We start from the raw sequence: 15,366 nt of genomic DNA, 5'->3' as shown, positions 1-15,366 counted from the left end.
TTTGCAACCGAGGTAATACCTCTGGTTTGTAAAAGTATTATAAAAATCTTTATACAGGAGATTGGAACAGGAGGTACTTGTCAGTGGAAGATTTGTGGACTTAATCCTACTACAACACTTGCACTGTACTTTGAGGTGGTCAACCAGGTAATAAATATTTTCTACTTGTCTACTAAACACAGTAATTTTATTTTATGTGACTGCTGAAGCCTATGTTTTTGTGTGGTTCCCTTAAGCACAGTAGCAGGGATACAAACAATGTTGCCATTTTGTGTTGTCACACTTTAGAGATGGACACAGCTTAATGATAAGCTAATCTTCTTGAATATGATAATGAGAACGAAAGAGCTCTACAAATTTTTGATAGAGTTCATAATCTAAGTCCAATTTTTCTTTTCAGAGTGTTACTTATTAAAATGTATTTCAGTTGCAATACATGAAAAAAACTGTAATCTGTATATTTAAAAGTGCTTTTCAGTATTTCTCTGATATTTTAGTTACCAGGTAATTACTCCGTAATGTTACATTTTAATTTATACTTTAATTGCTCAGTATTTGCAAGTAAAGATTGGCTTCATTGAAATATGGCAGGGGCATATACCCTGGTTTCCTGTCTCCTTGAGGGGGTACTAGGAAAGAGGATAAAAACATGACAAGCAAATGTGATACTTTCTTCTAGTACTTTCCCTTCTTCCAAATATTTGAAGCTCAGGAACTGTATGAGCTGACTGTACTTTCTATATATTTAGTATATTATATTACATACTTTATAACCTATGCAAAGGTTTGAAAACTTGAACTTACCTTAGCCATTTTTCATTTTACTCTTTGCGTGTTTATTTTGGTCTCATTTTGTTAGTAGCTCTAAAACTGGTCTGGTCATGGTGTGTAATAGTTGATTTCTGCTGTCCTTCTCTTTTGGAGTGACTTACGTTGTTAGCAGCATATAAACCTGTATTTCTGCTGACCAGAGTTTTGAAATTTCATTTTACACCTGGGTTCCAATCTTTACATTTCGATGGCACTCTGGGATTCATTAATCAACATTTTAGAGTAGTTTTGTTGCCCTGTTGAACACATGGTGTTCAGGTAGAATCTAATGAAATCAACAATTGTAACACAGCTCCTTTGAAAGTATTGTCTCTGTGAGGGTATGTGGAAGGAGAGAGCATTGCTTGCTTTAAGGATATCTGGTGGAGGCAGCAACTGCTCCTAATGTCCCTTAACAGTCTCCAAGTTCACTAGCCACGTTTAGTAAAGGTACTCAACATAATAAAAGCACCAGACAATGCATTTATGTAACTTGAGCTACCTATTGTGAAAATTTTTATCATTTTCTAGTAATTCATTTATACATTTTTGAATTATACTGTAAAATCTTGAGATACCCCTCCATTTAATTTTTTTTTCCTCTTGTACTTAGCACAACGCTCCCATTCCTCAAGGAGGACGTGGTGCAATCCAGTTTGTGACTCAGTACCAGCATTCCAGTGGACAGAGACGTATCAGAGTGACCACAGTTGCCAGAAAGTATGTTTTACTTGTGAGGAATCATTTTGAAAAAGCAGGATATATATTTGCCTTTTAATCTATAGATTAACCAGTCTATTGTTCTGGGATATGCAGTGCCACAGGTGGTGAAGGCATGATCATACCTTTGAGACAGTTGCCTCTCTTGTCTTGTGGGCTGTTTCTCCTCTGAAAGGTTGCAGTGGCTGTATAATAATGTTATGGGAGTGCTCTGAAGTAACCCAAGTGATTTTAGATGAAGAAGCAGCTTTGAGTGAAATTCTATGGCCTAAACTGAGGAGATGGTTGGACTTAGGGAATGGCAGAGATCACTTCATAACTTGAGAGTGCTAGCTGCAGTTCATGGGGGTGTAAATACATGTTCTTCTGTGTATAACCTTTACCTGCAGCTTCCTTGATTCAATTTACTTCACAATTTTAGAAAGTGATGTTTAATGTTATGCAGGCATTTTTCAATGTCCAATGATATTTCCTTTCAGCTGAAGGTGATTATTGATTAGTTAATTCAATGGAAAATTCAGTTTATCAAAAAAACCATTGCCCTTACTGTTGATATGGATACCTTGTTAACTCATGTTAGTTATATTAGTAAAATCTTCTTGGTGACTGATAAAAAGACAGATTAATAGTTCACCTTGTAAATTGAAAAGAACAAGCAAGGTGCACAAGAAAACCGCTAGTGTGGGAATGTGTGATTAGCTTCACGGACAGTGTTTTTCTGTACCTTACCTTTCATAATTAATATTTTTTAAAATATAATAACCATTTTATAAGTGGCATTGTATTTTATTTCACTGGTTGCATTGCCATCTTTCCTTTTACTGTGATGCTCATACTTGCATTTTTCTTTTGCAGCTGGGCAGATGCACAGACGCAGATTCAAAACATTGCTGCATCTTTTGACCAGGAAGCTGCTGCAATTCTTATGGCTAGATTGGCAGTGTATAGGGCGGAGACAGAAGAGGGGCCTGATGTGCTTAGGTGGCTGGACAGACAACTTATACGACTGGTAAAAAGGACTATATTAAAAGAGTCAGATTGGTTTCTTGTCTCCAGACATATAATTCTTAAATGACTAGTGTTAAGTGATTGTTGTTTTAAAAATAAAACAAAACACCAAATGAACTGAATGTCTCATTTCGACAAGTGGGTATGCAGAATTAACTAAGATTTTCTTTTAAATGGAAAGAAGAGCAGATACGTTTGTAGTTCATTTATTAATGTTTCCTCAGTCCCCAGCAGTTGGTAATTGCCAGAAATTGAGAGAAATTCTAGCATGAGATTAGAAGTAATTAAAGCTTTCTCTGCTTTCTGCTGCCTAAAATGATATTGTAGATGAAATATTTTTAGCAAAAAAAAAAAAAAAAAGTCGAAGTATCTAGAAAACCATATGGAATTTCTTTAGTTTCAAAAGTTCTATTTTCTTTTTTATTCTTTTTATTTTTTACTTGTAAGTGAGTAGTTACTAATAATTTAATTCTAAACATGTTCTCCAGGGCTGTTTAATCATCTAACTCTGTTTAGCGATTTTAGAGAAGAAAACCAAAAAGCCATTAAAGCCTCATACACACAGAAATCACTGCTTGTTAAGAAATTAGGTCAGTGTTTTTGCTAGGTTTCTGTTTGCTTGCAAAGCTGTAAGCACCTCAAATCATGTGTCTGTTAAAAACAAATGAACTTACAGTAATGGCATGACCAAGCAAGTATGTTTCTTAATTTAGATAAATTTTTCTTTTACTCCAGTGTCAGAAATTTGGAGAATATCACAAGGATGATCCAAGCTCTTTCAGATTTTCAGAAACCTTTTCACTTTACCCACAGGTGAGTAGAAGGAAGGTGTGTCTATAAGGGATAAAGAGAGAATGCTTAGTGAAGGAAGAGGCACTGTAGCACAGAGTAAAATAAGGCTTTATACTGGATACCAGAATGAAAGACGCCCTGCCCCCAGCCGCTGTCTGGCATGTGACATTAGGCAAATCACTTCTGTTTGTGCTGCTGTGTCCCCTTTTGCCCTCTGTCCTTACAGCTAAACTTCCTCTAACTGTGTGTATTTTTTGTTTCTCCTATAATGGAATCCTCATCTTAACTGAGTTTGTAATTCAGATAATGACACTGTGTTTTTTAAGGGCAGTTTTAATGAACAAATTCAGAAAACATGAGAAAAGATACGGTTTTGCTTTGTTTCTTTCCTATATGATTTATAATACTGACCTGAAAAGAAATGCTTATCTGGGAACCGAACTTGAGCTTGACTATATTAAACTTTGAATAGTTTCTTTGCTAATAATCCATTCTGATAAACTACTCCATTCTAATAGCTCCAGATATCTTGCTTTTGGACTCTTGATAGACTTTCATGATATTTCTGTTTGAGTTATCTACCAATCTGTCTCAGGGTGTTAGGTGTTGTGGAGAGATTGATTCAGCATGTGGAAAGATTGATTCAGCAATGAAAGGATTTGCTTTTTCCATTTTACTAACGAAGTTCAACTTTGCTGTGGTTTATGTTCTTTTTTCTGTTCACATGCTATAACTTACCTTGTGTGTTCAAGCACAGCAGCCTCCCTCATAGGAACAGTAGAACTTACAGTAATGAAGGGTTTGGCAATATTCAATCATACTATTTATCAGTTAGTGTTGGAGAAGAAGAAGTATTAAACTTTTCTCTTAATTCAAAGCTGCTTTGTAGGTTTATCCATTCTGATCTCTCTGTCTTACTCTCATGAGAGTATACAAAAACTGGCAAAGGCGCATATACAAGTTAGAAATGTTAAAGGACTTGGAATTCAATTTTGTTGTGGCATTGGTCTCACATAGTTTGTGGAAAATATTTCTCTCCTTGTACAACTCTCTTTTTTTATCTGTGAAAGTTCAAACAAATGGTTTTTGTTTTGCAGTTTATGTTTCACTTGAGAAGATCTCCTTTCTTACAAGTTTTTAACAACAGTCCAGATGAGAGCTCATATTATCGTCATCATTTTATGCGTCAAGATCTAACCCAGTCGCTTATCATGGTTCAGCCAATTCTTTATGCTTACTCTTTCAATGGACCTCCAGAGGTATCATTGTATATAACGTAATAGTAGGTTAAAAGGTGCTGTTTTGAGAGAGATGATTGTTGTCCTCACTGTTACGTGTTATAAAACGTGTTGTTTTAAAATTTATTGCATGAGAAAGAATATTCATTTAATATAGAACATATTATGAACGAGGCATATCTCAGAATTCTGATATAGCTTAGTCTTGAGAACGAAAGTCACTTTGTGAAGAGATGATGATTTAAACTAAGGAATGGTATCTTTTTTGTTAGTTTCTGAGAGTTACAGGAGTTTTGCTTTTGTTTTTTTGGTGCCAGAATGTAAACATCACCGAAGATGTTTTTATTTCAAAATATACTTTCTCGGTAGAGTTTGAAAGAAAAATTGGGGTTTTTTTGAGATGTACAAAATTCCCTCTATTGTAATATCCTCATCCAAAGCTTCTAAGTTTAATGTGGTTACCACTATGTATGGATTTGGTACAGAACCTTCCAGCTGACCTTATCATGGCACATTCTGTATAAACATAAAATAAAAAGATGATCTTCCAAGAAGCTTGTGAAAGAAGTGCAGGATAGGAGACAACAAAAGTAGTCTGATAGATAAGAGAGAGTGAGGAAATGGTAAGACAGTGAAAATAAACATAGTAGGCAAGGATCTTGGCAGGTTGGAATTCTAACTTTTGTTAGGATTTTTTTTTTTTGACTCCGTCGTGGGGATAAAAAAAAGACTTTTAAAAGTGGAGTTTAAAGTAATGAGGTGGTTTGTGAAGAGCTGCTCACAGGTGTAAGACCACTCTCCAATGTATGAATAACAATTAGTCACGAGTGATGCAAGAGAGAAGCATGATCAAGCAGGAGCTGACACCTCAATGTAGAATGAGTAATAATCTTTTTTTTGATTCTTGGAATAGTTAATATTTTTGGTACCCCTAATAAGATTGATCCAATTAAATCATATCGTACTGATTCAGTTAAATCACATAGTGCCAATATAGTGTCACTGCCCTTAAAAAGGTGAATTAAAAACTTAAATTTTACATTAGCTTTCATAAATCATGAGTATTTACTATATACAGTATTGGTGGATATATATGCACAGTAATAATAGCTGCAAGGACAAGACTAAAAAAACCCAAACAACCCACAACCCCCAAATCTTATACTTGAATAATTATTGAATCTCTATACGTTGAAATATCATTCAAATTAATGGCATTGTATAGGTAAATATGGAGGTACTTGAAAAGACTAGAAAAGTGCATAATAATGAAAGAGGTTTCAGCTCTTGAATACATTTTTTATTACTTTCATGAAGTTATATATTCAGAATCAGGCTGGATAACCTTAGAATGAGATTTGTGTGGGTTGCAGATGTATAACATGAAAACGAGCAAATACAGAGCTTTAGTAGGTGATTGAAAAAGTTCCTAAGATTCAGTGACTGATTCAAAAAGCTGGTAATGCCATCTGGTTGCTCAATTCTGCATCAGCTGGTAATTTTTAATTTATTTTTAAATCTTAGCCTGTTCTTTTGGATAGCAGCAGCATTTTACCAGATCGCATTCTCCTTATGGACACCTTTTTCCAGATCCTTATTTATCATGGAGAGGTAAGATTTGTCATTTCCTACATAAATATTCTTTTTCTGTAGTGCTACATTATGGAAGTCAAGCCCTGGTTCTAATGCGCTCCAGTGCTTGACCTCTCATCTGCATGGCTGATACCAGACTCCTAATTCATGTTTGTTGTTTGGTAGCCTAACATGCTTATACAAAGATACCTGACATTACTTGATGTTTTGGTCCTGTTTGTTATGATGGGTTTAAGATGAATTAGCTTCAATATGCAGATTGTTTTAGATCAGTATTTTTCCAACTTTTGAGAGTGTTATTCCCTGCACCCCTCTGGTTTTCACTCATTTATTTTAGACCTCTAAATTAGTTCTTTAGGGATAGGGAGTCAGAACACCAAGTTTTATAGTCACCCTTCATCTGCACTGTCCTGGAGGAATGAAAGTGCTTCTGGCGGTTAGATAGACAGACATTCCCTGGTAGTATAAATGTAAATGCCTGTGACTTGCTAGTGCTCTGCTTCCCTGGAGGAATTAAGCTACTGCTTTTTACGACTTTGCAACTGTAAACATTTCATAGCTGACAGTTTGAGAAATACTGTTCGGGATCATGTCCTCATAGCTGCCCTTTTTAAAATAGTTACTAAACTTTAACACTTGTTAAGTAGAAAAATGTTCTCTATATTTTTGTAAGATGCTGTCAGGTAGCGGCAGGGGCAGGCTGCTCCCCGAGGGAAGTGGAACAGGGAGCTTAGCATGATTGCAAGGCAGGCAGAGGCCTCACCAATGAGGACCTGGCCCCACACTACCTGAGCAAGGCAAGCAGAGCAGTTTGTGGGCAGTAGCCAGGCTCAGCCTCCAGTCCAGATCACCAGACAAGTCAATGGGGATGAGGCCAATCCCAGTTCAAGCCAGGAAGTCAAGTTGCCAGATGCGGGTTCAGATGAGTGGGGTATGTGGCCAGGTACAGGCATGGCTGCAATATAGCTCAGACCGGAGCCAGGAATGAGAGCCTCAGCTTAAAACAGTTGCCAAGCAAAAGAGGGGGGAACCCCTACTGAGGGTCCCTCCAGGTCTTTCCTAACAACAGCCTGTATCAGTGAGCTGACCTTGAGCAGTCAGCTTCACTCTTAGAAGATTGGAAGGCTGTGCTACAGGCCTTGAAAGATAAATATCATTATAAATATTTATTTCTTAGGTGTCATAGACATGCATATTAGAGAACTGTAAATAGTATTCTTGACCTCATGAACTAAATACTTAGCATACAAAGGATGACAAAAAGGGAAATACAGATGGACCACAAATTGTAAGAGTTAAAAAAAAAAAAAAATCTAGTGACATGTTAGGTGCACATCTTGGCTTTTAAAGATTAACTTGCATTCTATAGGGCAGAAAGCGGTGAGTGATAGAAGAGGCCAGCAATGGCATGTTCTCCTCTGAAAAGCCCTGTGTATCCTCTAAGAAAGATTGGTGAATCAGTTCTAAACTTCTTTCTTCCCACTATTTCCAGACCATAGCTCAGTGGCGTAAATCAGGTTACCAAGATATGCCGGAATATGAAAATTTTCACCACTTGCTACAAGCTCCAATAGACGATGCCCAAGAAATTCTCCATTCCAGATTTCCAATGCCCAGATACATTGATACAGAGCATGGAGGAAGCCAGGTATGCTGAAGTATATATTATATAATCTAGGAAGTAGTGTGTTAGTAATGTCATGAGATTTTTTTGGTAGTAAACGTGCATTTCTGTGGTAAAATATATGTAAATGGCAAGTGAACATTTTGAATTTTAAAGCTTTTACAGAGCCAGATATTTAACAGTAGCTTTTTGCCTAATTTGTGAATCCTGTTATTTATTACCATCTTTACCATACTGACTTGGACTCCTGGATTCCTTGTGTGAGGTGTGTAGGACAAAAAAGATAGTACTTGTCAGGGTCTCTGGACCAATACCAGAATTATTCTTTGTGTTATTTTTTTGAAACTTATTAATTAATATCTTACTGATAGTCACATTTGCTTTGCTGGTGCTTAGAAAGAGACAAAAACTTACTTTCTGCTGCATTGAAAAGTTGTTAGCAGTTCTGCATTAGAGCTATAGAATCCAGTGGCTTGCTTTATAGAGGTGCTACTTGCTCTTCTGAATAGGTATCTGCGCTCATTTTTATCTCCAGATAATAGAAATGACTTATTTCATACACATGTAATTTTTTCTGAGTACAGGAAACTTCTATCTGAGAAGATTAATTTATTGCCTGTGTTTTGTTTTTTAAAGGCTCGTTTCCTGCTGTCAAAAGTAAATCCCTCTCAGACTCATAACAATATGTATGCATGGGGACAGGTAAGCATGAATCTGCTGTTGAAGCTTGTATGCATGATTTTCTTTTTCCCTGTTTCAGAAATCAAGTGACACATTGTATACATATAAGTAATAATGCCAAGTTTTGAAACTGAGAAAGAAATGCAGTTTTGGCCTGATGCCACCAAAATTGCAAAATTTAAGAAAAATGAATCTCGTTTTTTCAGACAAAAGTGATCTGGTTTGCTATTATAAGCTTCTGTTAGGCTGCTTTTGTGTCTAGCCGTCTTTCTTAGAAAGGTACCTTCAAATTCCTTGGAGTGAGAGCACTTACCACACATAAAGACTAAGGGACCTTTTTGCAATAGGGGAAATAAATTTTGAAGTTAGTTATAAGCAAGAACCAACAGCTACACCAGTACCAGCGTACTGATGTTTTCCAGAATTTTTGTGGCCCAGGTGACCAGGAATGAGTTTTTCAAATCTTGTCTTCAGGAAGGACCTCATGAACTAAATACTTAGCATACAAAGGATGACAAAAAAGGAAATACAGATGGACCACAAATTGTAAGAGTTAAAAAAAAAAAAAAAAAAGTTAAGAGTTCAAAAGTTAAACTTTCCGGAGCAGCTTGTATTCTTGAACATTGCATCCCAGTTCCATGGTCTCCTACCTTCAGCTTTTAGAGTGGGAAGAGAAACACTGCTGTGGGTGAATGCTAATGCATTTTCTCATGAAAATGTAATGGCATCAGACAGTTGAAGCTACATATTAACTGTACTTTTAGAGTATTTTGCTAAAGGACATCAGTGTTCAAGTCATGAGTGAGAGAGCTCTGTAGCAATTTTACGGCAGCGATTTTTGTTAGGTAAGTTTTACCAGGGTATGTTTTCATAGGGATGTATTGGTTCTAATGAAGCTTCTGGCAGTGAAGAGCACTGAGATCCAGAGTGAAAATACTTTAAAACTTTTTACTGAGTCAGGGACAGCACGATTTGAACCCAGCTCTCTTGCCTCCAACATCGATAACCTAACCAGCAATCTGTTTAGTGTCTCTCTTCATCTTGTTTCCTCCACAACATACATCGTGTAGTTTGAAAGTTCTTATTTTTATCTAAACATTACCTGGAAATTTTTGAAGTTTTGACATTTCCAACAGTACAGGACAATGTTTTCTGCTGATTTAAATTAGTAAGCAAATGAAACAGTATTCCAAACGTAAATGCAAATACAAAACAGTTCTTGAACTGATCTCTAAGAAAATTGATCGTGCTGGACAAGTGAGACTCTTTGATACATCTTAGAAAAGACAGCTTTCCCTTTTAATGTTGGAAAGAATTTAGTTGTAGGGTAACATAAGGAATGGTGTGTTAATCACCTCAGTGGCATTGCAGTGTGTGTGCTCAACACAATAATCTGTGTTTGCAGGGTTTTTTGTGAACAAAGTTGAACCAAGTACAAATTATGAAGTGAGAAATGTAACTGTTGGGAGAAAATTTCAAACTGAATTGGTTTTGCTCTTGTTTTTCTCATGAGCTTCCTGGATTGTTTCATGTAATTTCATTTTGTGCATAACTGAAAGTCTACAGAAAAATTTGTTGGTCCACATTGACCTGAAGAGGGCACCCCCACACCACTGAAACCATGTTTCAGGAGGTGATGAATTGACTAGTTTGGGTTTTTATATTGAAAGTAAAGATTTTTTTTTTTTTTTTTTAACTTTAGCAGGTAGGTTCCTTATGTAGTATAGAAAACATTTTCAGAAAATAATGGTAAACTTTTCATACAGCTCTATTATGTTGGTTAGTCTTTGAAGATGTAGTTGAAATTTTCAGATTATATTGAATATGACATTTACTTGAGAATGCCTTTATTTTCAGCGCTCTCTTTTTTTTTTTTTTTTAATCATCTTTTTTGTCTTGGTAACTATGGGGAATTTGCAATTTGAAATGAAAGATGAGGTCAATGGCATAAATCTTGCCAAATGCCCAGTTAGCTGTCATCAAATCATTGTTAATTAAATTTAAATTCTCATTGTATGCCTTAGAAGAAAATTTTGAATGAACAGAATACAAAACTTAAGGTGGTCTGTGAAAAATCAAAGCTAATTCTCATGTACTTTTCAGACTTGCACATTGTGACCTTGCTGGTTTTCACTTTATTCCCCAGCAAATAAAATACTCTCCTACCTTACCTACTAGAATGAAGGGTTCCCAGTCTTCAGAGCAAAGCTACTGCTGTTGGTGGTAGCACTGGTGACAGCAGCTGCCTGTGTGCACATGTTGGATGAGGCGTTCAGCTTCAGGAACAGAGTCTGTGCATTGGTTTTAATTCCCCTGGATTAGCACTAGCAGTCATCGTGAGGGATCTCTTTTCTTAGGGGTCTGTCAGCTCCTTTGGTGGTTTATTTACTAGAGGATGATGTACTGTCCTTCCATGCATAAGACACAAGGTAGCAAATCATATCCTGCCTCAGAATTAAACTACTTGTAATTCCGTTGTGGCCTCTTAAATAAGAGAGCTCAGGCTTGGATTTGGAGAGAGAGCTCAGGCTGCTAGCATTTGGCAGGCTTGGAGGTAAGAACATCCTTTATTCTCATCTTGCCACCATCAGCTGATAGATAATTTAGTGGGCCTTCCCTGAGAGAGTGGCTGTGTATTGTGTCAGGTGTATTGTAGTGATCTAAGAACTCTTACTGCTCCTGGATTTGTCCCTTGATCATTAACTGAGAACTGGTTTTAGCCAGTTCTCAAAAAGGGGAACCAGTTCTAAGCACCCCCGTTAAGATTTTCAGGTCTGTGTTTTGGAGGATTTTGTAGGAGTTTAGGCAGCTCTGATTTCATTTGGAAATACGGGTGCTTAGTACCTTTGAAAAGGTTGAATTGTTGAGATCTATAGGAATTCTTCCTACCTTAGTAAATGGAAGTAATGGCAGATTGGTTTCAAAAGACTTGAGAGTTACTATGTAACATTTTTAGAGTTGCCAACTGCTGTTTTATTTGGACTGTAAAGTGTTTAAAAATAGTAATTGAAAGATGGCCACTTTGAACTTCTTGGATTTCTGAAAATTACTTCTGAGGTCAATAAGTAAATTGCAAAAATCCACCCAAAAGTATTTTTTTTTAATGTTTTGTGATCTGATTTTGCGGTGGCATGACCTTCAGATGTTGTTTTTGGTGTTCCTCTGAGGTGGCACAGAGCTGTACGAGAGAATTGGCCCGGCTTTCCTTGAGAAAGCTAGTTGACCTTCACTCAATGTCAAATCAGACCCTTAGTGGATTTGTTTCCTCCTTTCACCATTTTGATATATCTGAGCTTCACTGACAGATACTGATTTGTTAGTTGCATCACTTGCATGTTTCTGTTTCTCTCACCTTTGTCTGGTCCACTGATGTAGGAGTGATACAGGAACTGTGGCATGGAAGTTTTATTTACTTTTAAAAATTTGTAAGTTAGTATTGGGCAGCTGTCAAAAACTCTTGAGTTTTGTATGGTTGGTGTAAATATCTTGCTATACTGCAGCTCATTGCTATGTGCATTAATATGGAAGAGAGTGTAGTTGTGGTTTATGCCTGGATTTATGTAAATGTATGAAAATCTATGTAAATGTATAGTCTGTTTTTTGTCAGGATTTCAGCAATGGTACACTTCTAAGGTCTTTCTAAATTTATAAAGTGTTTATTTAATGGAATGTATTGTGCCTTAAAATGCTTTTTCTTCACCACAAGTATAATCAATTCTCCTTGTTTCCTTTTATTTTATAGGAGTCTGGAGCACCCATTCTTACTGATGATGTCAGCTTGCAAGTATTTATGGATCATCTGAAGAAACTTGCTGTCTCTAGTGCTGCCTGAGATTCTGCAGTGCATTAAAGGCACAGATAAGCTGTAGCCGTATTTCAGCGTTTTCTCCTTTACCCTTGTCCATGTCTCTCTTGACAGAATGCTCTGATATGCACAAGCTGCCTGACTAGATGTAAAGCAGTGTTGTTTTCAAAGAAAAGCTTTTGTTATCAGCAAATGTTTTAATGTGAACTGCAGTTTGTAAAAATGACAGGTAGTAGATTAAATTAAGTTATAATTAGAGGAAAAAGAACAGTCATTTTGATTACTGTGATACTATAACTACTTTGAGATCATTTATAACAACTTTGAGATGTGATTTCAGTTTCCTTTTTAAATGGTTGAGGTTGATTCTGCTCTGCACTACAAAGGCACATTGAACAATAAAGGAAATCTTTGCTGATGTCGGGCTTTCCAGACTGCCATATGAGTAGTTTTGCTTACTCAATTTGAGCATGAAGTGAACAAAGAAGCAGCAGAAAGCATATAAAAATAGTATTAACTCAGTCTTTTGACTTAGGCTGCCGAACTTTTCTTTCCTGCAGAGATACTATTGTTCATGTATTGTTCATTTTGGGAGTATTTAATTTTAAATATTTCTTCTCACTTACCCTACTTGATTCTTTGGGAACAGAGTTTTTCTTTATTTCCACATAAAAAATTTGAACTGAAAAAGTAAAAAAGTCTGTTATTGCACAAAAGTTAAATCCACATGTTGTATCTTTGACAAAAGTATCTATTTTCAAACACAGTAACAGATGGATATGCTCAAAAGTTAACACTTTTAGCTCCAGCTAAGAAGAAATCTTACACTACCAAAATGAACTAAGAGTACAGCCTTGATTTTTGTCTTGGCGAGTATACTTTAAAAAAAATAAATATATATTTACCTTTTTTTATTATTGCCTTATGTTATTACACTAATGCATGACACTGCACATCTGCTTTTTGTTTCTGCATCCTTTTCGTTACGAATTCAACAGGCTATAGTTCTTGTTGAAACAGTATTATATAGAATATGATGTAATTAATTTGATATTTAGTTCATGCTTGATTTTTTTGGGGTGGATAAATTAATAGGCTTTCCCATCTACTTGTTGAAGTTTACACATAAAACAGATGTTTACATAGGTAATATGACACTTTGACAAATAAAGATGTGAAGTGTGGTAGTGGGCAATAAAAAATTGTGCCAAGTCTAAAGGAAGAGAGAGTTCTGACTTACGAAATTCAATCATATACTGGTGTGATAAGCATGAGGGTTTTTTCTGTTTTCTGTAAATTCTCAAAACTTGATTAAATCAATTGCTCTCCATTTCTTTGATCTAAATGAGATGAGCTCTTTTTGCCTCAATACAAATAAAATACATGTTTTTCTCTCATTTTCTGTATTTATTGTGCTGGTTTCTGTTGATGCTTGAAATGAAATGTGGAAATAAAGGTAGTAATGATAAAATTTAGAATAACTTCACCACTTTTATTCATGTAATAATTCGTATCAACCTTGTTTAACTTCCAGAGATACTGAACTGTTCACACTAGTGGCAGTTTAGGAGATAAAAATTCAGTAGCCCTCTTAACTTTGTTTTTTTTTTAGCTAATAAACAGCTTAAAAAAATTTTCTCGTAACACTAAATATGTCCAATTTATTTGGCAGTTAAATACCGTTTGACAATAAATCAATTCATCACCAAGTCATGATAATGGATGGGTTTTTTTGTGCTTTCCTTTCTACCCTTTAACCAGCTTTCACCTTGTAACAGGTTCTTTTATCCAATTTCTTGGCAACATTAGCTTCTTTTGTAAAAGTATATAACATTGTCAAAGACTTTTTGAAAATTCAAGTACGTCTGATGTTACCTTTATCCTCCTACTTAGTCACGTCTTCCAAAGACTGAGTGGTTAGTGAGACAGGATTTTCCTTCAGCCCATGTCTATCCATAGGCTCATAAGTCTTGCTCTTCATTACAGCCTCTACCATCTTACCAGGGATAGAGATCAGACTTATCAGTCTGTAACTTGCAGGATTCCCTCAACAGCCCTTTTTGTGGACAAGAGTGACATGGGCAGCAGTCTGCCAGTCATCTGGCACAGTGACTGTCTGTAATGATAGTTACACACGTTCACTGGCACCTATGCCCTTCGATGTCTCACTGTCTTCAGAACTCCTGGGTGAAGGCCATCCAGTCCTGGTAACTTGTTAACATGTCATTCATCTACTTGATCTAATATGTCTTGCACATTTACATCAGTCAGATGAGCTACACCAGGGGAAGTAAGCTGTTTGTTACAAATGAGACTGGATCAACCTTTAAAATCAAAATAATATGTTGTAGGGTTGTGCTACACCAGAAAGTGGTTTAAAAAAGATAAATTGCTGCTATTTGCTGTCCTTGCTAGCATCTGTATTACTAGGTTTCTTGGTGAAGAGATGCTACCAATCTGTGCAATATCCATGAGACACAGCCATCTTATCACAAGGGTTGACCTATTTAACTATGATAGCAGGCTTTGCAATGATATCTTTAAATATTTGGTCTTGCCTGAACACAGATTGGAAATTGGAGGAAGAGTTGGTCAGATCTCCTTGTGAAAAACACAAGGCCTTGGACTTGGAAGAAGTAGCTTTCTGCAGGACAAGGGATAAAACCATTGCTGGCTGTTCTGTTAAGGACTGGGAAGTTAAAGACCGAAAATTATCCATGGTCAGTCAGAGGTAGGGGAGCAAGCAGTCAGGTGCTGCTTCCTCTGCTTTGTTAGGCAGGCTGTGAGTTTTAGAGTAGTACAAAATCTGTTACTGATACAAATTTCCTGACTGGACACATACGTGCCTGAAGCATTGCCATCTGGGAAGTACATTTGTCTTAGAGAGCAACGTAGGTGAATCTGAAGTTAATGTTTTGCCAGGATCATGAAATCAGATGGAGACTCATGGCAATGTAACAGCTGTTTATGATCTTAGATACTCTTGTTGCTGGTGTTTGGACATCGTATAGAAAAGCACATTGTGATTGGCAGTCCTTGCATAGTGCTTGATCTATAAGGTGTTTATTTCTAGCCTGCTGCCTTTTTCTCTGGAC

At 36.4% G+C, this 15,366-nt stretch overlaps 1 protein-coding gene across 4 annotated transcripts in view; it reads left to right on the top strand.

Moving 5' to 3' along the window:
* SEC23A (SEC23 homolog A, COPII coat complex component) overlaps positions 1–13,668 on the top strand; it is a 30,598-nt gene extending 16,930 nt beyond the window's left edge. For all 4 annotated transcript variants that reach the window (XM_052782665.1, XM_052782663.1, XM_052782664.1 and 1 more), the window contains exons 12-20: positions 58–147; positions 1,424–1,530; positions 2,386–2,539; positions 3,274–3,351; positions 4,428–4,589; positions 6,093–6,179; positions 7,654–7,809; positions 8,422–8,487; positions 12,209–13,668. In XM_052782665.1, the coding sequence (XP_052638625.1) occupies positions 58–147; positions 1,424–1,530; positions 2,386–2,539; positions 3,274–3,351; positions 4,428–4,589; positions 6,093–6,179; positions 7,654–7,809; positions 8,422–8,487; positions 12,209–12,298 (990 nt within the window). In that variant the 3' untranslated portion in view covers positions 12,299–13,668. The remainder of the gene's footprint in view (positions 1–57; positions 148–1,423; positions 1,531–2,385; positions 2,540–3,273; positions 3,352–4,427; positions 4,590–6,092; positions 6,180–7,653; positions 7,810–8,421; positions 8,488–12,208) is intronic.
* The last annotated feature ends 1,698 nt before the right edge of the window (positions 13,669–15,366 follow it).

Source organism: Harpia harpyja, chromosome 3, assembly GCF_026419915.1.
Source record: "Harpia harpyja isolate bHarHar1 chromosome 3, bHarHar1 primary haplotype, whole genome shotgun sequence".
Taxonomy (NCBI): Eukaryota; Metazoa; Chordata; class Aves; order Accipitriformes; family Accipitridae; genus Harpia; species Harpia harpyja.
Note: the sequence above shows the minus strand (reverse complement) of the source record. Positions and strands in the feature narration are given on the sequence as shown.